The sequence below is a fragment of the Hirundo rustica genome, chromosome 3, assembly GCF_015227805.2.
Source record: "Hirundo rustica isolate bHirRus1 chromosome 3, bHirRus1.pri.v3, whole genome shotgun sequence".
Taxonomy (NCBI): domain Eukaryota; kingdom Metazoa; phylum Chordata; class Aves; order Passeriformes; family Hirundinidae; genus Hirundo; species Hirundo rustica.
The window spans coordinates 116,142,171-116,149,556 of NC_053452.1; the positions used below are offsets into that span (position 1 = coordinate 116,142,171).

Below are 7,386 nucleotides of genomic sequence, written 5' to 3' on the forward strand. Positions count from 1 at the left end.
GGCCCAGCTCTGGCTCCTGTCACTGGCTCCAGGTCTGCTTGGCCAGGGCTGGGCTTGGCAGGGTTTGTGCCCGTTCCCCTTTTGTCCTGCAGCTTCCCAGCTGAGCAGCTCCAGAGCACAGACCTCAATGGGCTCAACCTTCTCAGGCCTCCATGTGTGTGACAGGCCAGGCTTGGTTCCCAGCGCTGCCTCCCTTGGCACCTGCCACTGACATTGGTTTCCCTGGATGTTGTGGTTTGGGGCTTCCTGCCCTCTCTGCTCTCCCTGCAGACAGTGAAGCTGCTCCTGGAGCAGAGACCCTGAATGGAGCAGAGCCTCTGCTGCCACACCCCCTGCCCCAGTGCCACCCCCTGTCCCCTGCCCATCTGCAGCACACAGAGCTCGAGTCACCCTCAGCTGTGGCTCCCCTGAACACAAAGGAGACACAGAGCAGTGCAGTCCAAACCAACTCCTTTATTAGCAGAGCCTGCAGGGGATAAGGCTGAAGCAGCTCTTCAGCCAGCTCTCCAGGAGGGCTTGGCCTTTGCATTGCCAGCAGGGTTGCAGCACCTGCACAGCAAAAGCCCCCACAGCTCCCTGGGGCAGAGACAGCTGGTGCCACCTTCTCCAGAGCACAGCTCTGGTGCCACCAGCCTGCCTGGACAGCACCAGCACTGGCTCCAGGGCTGCTGCAGAAGGTGCTGGCAGACAGGATTCTCCACATGGGGCATTCCAAAGGCTTTTGCTCAGCTGAAAGGCCAAGGACAGGAGCAGCTTCTGCTGAGGCTGAGGGCTGGAGGGAAGGGCAGCAGCCCCAGGCACCTGAGCAGGAGCAGCTGCCCTGGACAGAGACACAGCACCTCCGAGACAGGGAGTGAAAGCACTGCCTGAGCCCCGGGGCAGTCGTGTCACTGCTTTCCAGAGCCCAGAGGCACAACAGCTCCTGTTGGGAGAACAGCCTCAGTTGATCCAGGAGGCTGCAGTCAGGGAGGGAAGGATGATGCCCAAAAGCCAAGCAGGCCAGCTTGCAGCCAGCATGGAGCTGGCCTCAGGTCCTGCAGCCCTTTCTCCAAGCAGGACACCTCCTTGCTGCAGGAAAACTGCCTTTGGGGCACTGTCCCTTCTTGTCTCACAGCAGCTGATCCAAGTGAGCCTTGGAGTGCTGCCTTTGCCCTTGCCCTTGGCCGATCGCCCCAAGGAGGGGGTTTGGTTTGGCTCTAGGAGAAAGCAGAGGGAAATGTTTATGGCAAGAAGGCATGGGGATTCCGGCCTTCTCATGATGCAAAGGAGTTGCTGAGTGACAGCCACAGTAACGTGCCTTATTTTACCAAATTTGGAAGCAATTGGATACTATTGCCATCACTGGGTTTGAGAGCATCATCAATGTAACTGCATTTTGTGGAGAGCCTGGTACAAAGTTCTCCTGAACTGCAAAGCTGTTGTGGTTCTTCCTTCCCATGGATGTGGCCTAACGCCTGTCCAGCTCAGACAGTACTTGCTGCTTGGTAATTCTCTGCCAGGCCTCAGGGATTTCTCCTTTACCCTGAAATTTCCCATTGTACAAAGCTTCTAGCTGTGTCCTGAAATGAGACACAAACCATTTCCAGTATGCCTGCATGGATGAATCAGGGAGAATGTTCCAAGTGGCAAAACGGGGTCCTGCATCACGGTATTTCTTGTACGGGATCAAATCACTGTCACCAACTTTGAATAAGCCATCACTTGCAACGAGTCTGGAACAAATATCAGTGACCAGGTGGTTTGTCCTCTGCCACATGGTTCCCATCAGAGCTCGTGGGCGATGGAAGACAACCTGATGGTCTCCATCATGTCCCTGCATGCTGTTTGTGCAGACAGCCCCACAAAAGGGACACTCTTCCCAGCACCCCAAAAACTGCTCTGCTAAGATGGTGTGAGGCTGTGTTGAAAATGAGCTCATATCAGCATCAGCAAATTCATTCTTGAGCCTGTCCCTCAGGGCAGCCAGAGCTTCTGCCATGGCACTGCTCAGGAACTCAATGTCTGTGACCTCATGGTGCTCGATGCCCTTCAGGTCACTTCTGGGCAAGCTGATCACCTCTGTCAGTTCCCTGCAAAATTCATCCAGCCAAAGAGAGACTTTGTCTTCTCTGTCTTTTCTGTCTTTGACAATTTGGGTTGATGAAGAAACAGCTGACAGGATCTTTTCAAAGAGAAGATTAAGGGAGGAATCTAAAAACCTCTCAAGCCTCCCACTCCCATCTAAACAGTGACTCTTCACTCGTTTCTCAATGTAACTCTGAAAAAACTCCTTTGGAAACTTCAGGTACTGCTTGAAATACTCAAAATTTTCTTGATCTGCCAAGTATCTCAAGATGCAAATTTCCAGATTGGCTCTGCTGCCCCTGAAATCTGGGAATCTGCCCTGCATGTCCTCAGCAATGTCCTTAGCCGTCTTCTCATAGAGTGCTTGGCGAAGAGCTGGTTCAATTTTGTCACAAAGGAAAAGAGCAAAAATTGTGATGGAAGTGGCTCCTTGGCAGGAAATCTGGAACCACTGGAAAAAATCTTTTCTCTTGCTCTTCAGGTACTCAGCTGCATCATTTGCCTTTTGGAATGCTTCGTGCATGGCTTTAAACCTTTCTGCTGCCATTTTGCACAGATACAGCGACAAATCTATGCAATACTCTCTGTTAAAAGTACATTTTGCATTGCTGGGGATGGAGTTCACACCTTCCTGGACTTCATTGAGTATTTCATAGATAAAGTTCCGACTGTAATCACGTTTCTCCTGTTCCTTTTTATCAATGTTTCCTATCACACGTGCTATGATCTTGTCTGTGATGTATTGAAAGTTGATCACATCAGCATCACAAATCCACCTAGTGGTGATGCCAAAATGCTTTTTTTTCATGACATGTTTCTCTATGTCAAAAGAAAATCCTCTGCCTTTTGGAAATGACCTGATCCGTGCATAGAAACCTGGCTCCTTAAAGTGCTCTAGGAGGACATCATCAATTTCCGCATCAACATCAATTCGTTCTGGAGGACGAGCAGCACAGGAGGCTTCAGCAATCCACTTGTTCCAGACAAGAGCAAAGTTCTCTCTCAGTGAGACAGAATTTAGCATCATCCGTATTAGAGTAAGAGCCAACTCCCTGCTCCTTCTCAGGAGCTCGGCTTCATATTCCAACTTCCTTGCATCCAGTTTCCTCTGCTCCTTCTGTAGCTCAATGAGATTCTCGCATTTCTTTTTTGTTTCACGAAGAAGAGCCTCTTTTAGTTCTTTCAGCTTCAGCTCTGTGCTTGATTTCCACTGCACCAGTATCTCACGGTCTTTGTCTTCCCTGAAATACTTTTCCACTTTTTTCTCAATGGCATCACTTGTCTCTTGCACCAGCCCTTCAAGCTCTTCTCTGGTGACATTCTGCAAGTCCCCATTGCGAATTCTGTTGTCCAGTCTCATCTGTACGTCTAAGATGTGACTCCGCAGCTTCCAGGTCCACTGACTAAAGGCACTTTCCAGTCTCCTGTACACAGCAATCTCCAGGGAATTCTTGAAGCTGAAAACAAAGTTTTCATTCAGCAAAGCATTCCAGAGGTCACCAATAAGAACTTTCAGGCTGGAGAGCCTCAAAATGCTGTGCTGTGACTGCTTCTGGGCAACCTGGAGGATTTTACTCTTTAGTTGCTGGACGTTCTGGCTGTAGCTGGGGTTGGGTGGTGCCATTGGGGGGTTTCCTTCCCACAGGTGAGCAAAGTAGTGAATGTGGGTCTTCACATCAAAGCCAATGACATCACTGAAGGAGGAGATGTCACAGAATTCCTGCTGAGCTGCTACCACGGTCATTTCATCCAGCTTTTCCTGCAAACGCCTTTGTCCTTCCATGTTCTGCTCCTGGGCAGATATTGCTCCCACATTTTGGTGGACAAAGATGCAGCTTGGGGAAAGATTGACTTTCTTCATCCTCAGGAGAGCCTGCACAGCAATCTGCAGAACATCTTGCATTTCTGATGGATTCTCTCCAAAGACATTGATCACAGCCAAGTTGCTAACACCAATGACAAAGGTGGCCAGCTCATTGTCATGGTTCAGGGACTGTTTATTGGCCATCTCGATGGCACAAAGTCCTTCTGTGTCAACCACCAGCACAAAATCAAAGCCCAAGTCTTGCTGCAGCTCCTCGCCCACTGGGATGAGCTGCATAAAGGCTCCGCGGGTGCATCTCCCCGCGCTGACGTTGAACTGCAGCCCAAACATGGCATTCAGCAGGGTGGATTTGCCGGTGCTCTGGATGCCCAGCACGGAGAGCACAAACACTCGTTTGTCCCCCAGCCTCTCAATTAAGCTGTCAAAAATTGCTCCCACCCATTGCAAGGGCAGGTAAGAAGCATCCCCATCCATCAGCTCCATGGGATACCCTGAAACCATCAGCTCTGCTGCAATTTCCGGCAGTTTGACATAATTGTAATTCTTTGTCTCCATTAATTGCAGAGCTTCATAAATCTGCCCTACTTCTCTTAGAAGGTGCTGCAGGCCAATGGATGAATCGTTGATTTCATCAGAGAGGGCATCCAAGTGACTTAGCAAATCACTGATCACCTTGGGTTTTTTCTTGCTTTTCTTTTTTGCTAGGGTTTCAGACCACAACTTGTGATAGTCTCTCCTCAGTTCTTCGAGGCGAACATAGGACAGCTCATCCATAAAGACCTTCACCCACTGCAGGAAATATTTCTTGGTATCTGCTGGCTGGGTCTGGAGAAAGCCAAGGAATGATTTCATCAGTGGGTTGAGAGGAAAAGCTTGCTCGATTTGCTTTCTTCTTATTGCATTCTTCTCATATTCAATTTGGCTGCGATGATGCTCAATGCTCTTGTTCCTCTTCTCCTGCAAGCGAGTGAGTTCCTTGTCCTTTTTGCACCACTGGTACCACAGTTTTCCTTGAAGCGGCAGCAGCTTGGATTTGATCTCAGACAGCTTCTCTTTCTTCAGAAGGTCCACCAGCTCCTTTGCCTCTGCTTTGGCTGTCACACATGCGGGTTGATCTGCATCCACTATGAATCCGTGCTGGCGAGCTTTGTCCATGCAGGTGTCCAGACTGAATCGTACATTGGACCCTTCCACAAGATCCTTGATACTTTTAGTCAGCTGGTCCATCAGTTGTGCTTCATTTCTGTTCTTGATCCCTATTGTCATGGTTCTGCTGGCTTGTCTAGCAGCAACGTTCTCTTTTTCTGTGAGAAGACAAATCAAAGGCCTTTGTGACTGCCACAGGTCCTGCAGAAGCTTCTTCCCCCTGTTGTCCATGTGCTCCAACTCAGACACAAGAGCCACATTGACAGCAGATATCTCCTGCAGGAACTGCAGCTGTGCTCCGTGATCCCTGGCATCTCCATGCAGGTTGCAGAAAGCCACGCAGCACTCAAAGGTGTCATCGGGGCTTCCACGGGGGCAGTACCAGGCGATCTCCACCACCCCTTCCATCAGCAAACGCTCTCTGGTGCTGCCTCTGCACTGGCGGTGGAAGAAAGTGTTGTGTTTGTGTTTGCTCAGCAGAGCGTTCAGGAGCTGAGACTTGGAAGAGGAGGCCGAGCTGCCAATGCGGATGAAGGACACAATGGGTGTCTGCGCCTGAAAGATGAGTTTGTTATTGTAACTCTTTGCTCCAGTCTCCTTTCCTGACTTCTCCACCTCTTTCCAGCTCCTTTGGATTTGGCTGAGGGCGTAGAGCGGGAACTCGATGTGTGAAGTGCACGGGTTGGGCACCAGCAGAGGCAGTGCCAGTTGGCAGAAGGCCAGCTTGGTTGCAAGGGTCTGTCTGAGGAAGTCATCAGCGCAATGGAAAATGGCCATCTGCAGGTCCATGGGGTGCACATGGCCATCCCTGTTTGCATATTCAGGGGCAGCTTCTGGGAGATTATCAAGAAAGTTTTCAAAGTAGTCCGAGTGTTGGTGCTCTTTTGCTTTGGTTTGTGGCAGGGTTGCAGATTTTGGGTTGTTCTGATCCCAGCAAGTCAGGTACCTCACCTGGTAATCCACAGTTAACAGCTTTTGCAAGAAGTAACATGGCAGTTCTGTGTCCTTGCTGGGCTGGCTGTCCTGCAGAGATGTCTTGCAGATGGTGTGGAAATCTCCCATCCCCATTTTTCTTGGATAGTAACTTTGGAGTCCAAGGCGCTTGAGCAACTGCAGGAACTCCTGGTTTGATCTACTGATCAAGGAATGCAAGTCTGGTTCCAGCGTCTCCGATTCTTTGCCTCCACTGTGCTTTTGGAGAAGATTCAAACGCTTCTTCTGCTCAGGGGACAGCTCTTGACTTTCGGGTGTCACGGCCAGACCCAACGGCAGAAGGGAGGCCTCAGCTCTGTTGGCATCTTGCTCCTTCAGGTTCACGTACTCCTCATGTGCCGCTGCCATTTCCTTGGCCATGCACTGAAATTCTGGGTGTCCAAGGAGGTGCTGGAAAGTGCTGCTTTCCACCTGGTACCCTGTGCTGCTCGCAATCAAGAGCACCAACAGTTCCATGTCCTTCTGAATCCGTTCCTGGAGAGACTGGAGTAAGGAGTAAATGGCGAGGCTGCTGGTCAGGGTGATTTTCTTCTTTGCTTCATGAACGGCAGAAGCAGAGGTTCCTGGTGCGTCAGCGACCGTATGGATGTGCTCCTTCATTTGCTGCAGTGTTTTGATGAGTTCTTCAAGGTGAGTGACTATGGGAGATTTGGGAAGTGGGTGCTCAGCCTGGAAGGTCCGTTCAACATTGATGGAGGACACTTTGTCTCTTATTTTCAGGAGTTTCTGGAGTGCCCTTTTCTCCCAGGGGTGTCGTACCTCACACTCCAGCCTGAGGTAGTCTTCATATTCCACATGTTGCAGGGCTTCTCTGCACTTGATTCCCAGGATCTGCATCACCTTGGGCAGCCAGTATCCAGCATCCAATCCCTCATTCTCTAATTCCTCTGCCAGAAGCTGTGCTTTTCCATCCCCTTCTCGTGTGTCCTCCTGTGAAGCCATGCCTGTGGAGGAAGAAAAGAGACTTTCCCTAAGGTGTTGTCAGAGGCTGCATTCTCCTGGCAGAGGCCCTGCAGCTGCTGCAGCCCAGGGGATTGCTCCCACCCGGCTGCTGGAGCCCAGCCTGGGATGGCACAAGAGCCAGGGTCTCCTTCCCAGCACACTGGATGTGCCTGTTGCTTTCCTGTTTGCAGGATCAACCCTGAAATTGAGTGTGAATCCCAGAGAAAGCAAAGACACACAGACATAGAGACAAACAGACAGAGAGACAGACTCACTCACAGCCTGCCCTAGACCAGGTGCTGCCTTCACCATCACCCACATCCTCTCGCCAGAACTGCCCAGTTCCCTAGTGCAGACAGCCAGTGGTATTCCTGGCTCCCTGGAGCACTGGCACAGCCCCTGTGCCCATCCAACAG

The 7,386-nt window shown here is 50.7% G+C and overlaps 1 protein-coding gene across 1 annotated transcript; it reads right to left on the minus strand.

The window, feature by feature from the left end:
* Window positions 1–1,447: 1,447 nt before the first annotated feature.
* LOC120751170 (interferon-induced very large GTPase 1-like) lies at window positions 1,448–6,970 on the minus strand. The gene has a single exon (XM_040060633.2). It carries the CDS (start codon window positions 6,968–6,970, stop codon window positions 1,448–1,450), a length of 5,523 nt encoding a protein of 1,840 aa, XP_039916567.1.
* Between the last annotated feature and the right edge of the window lie 416 nt (window positions 6,971–7,386).

Bases quoted from the DNA above. Each gene is read 5' to 3' on its own strand.
- LOC120751170 (XM_040060633.2), bottom strand. From the start codon at position 6,970: ATGGCTTCACAGGAGGACACACGAGAAGGGGATGGAAAAGCACAGCTT.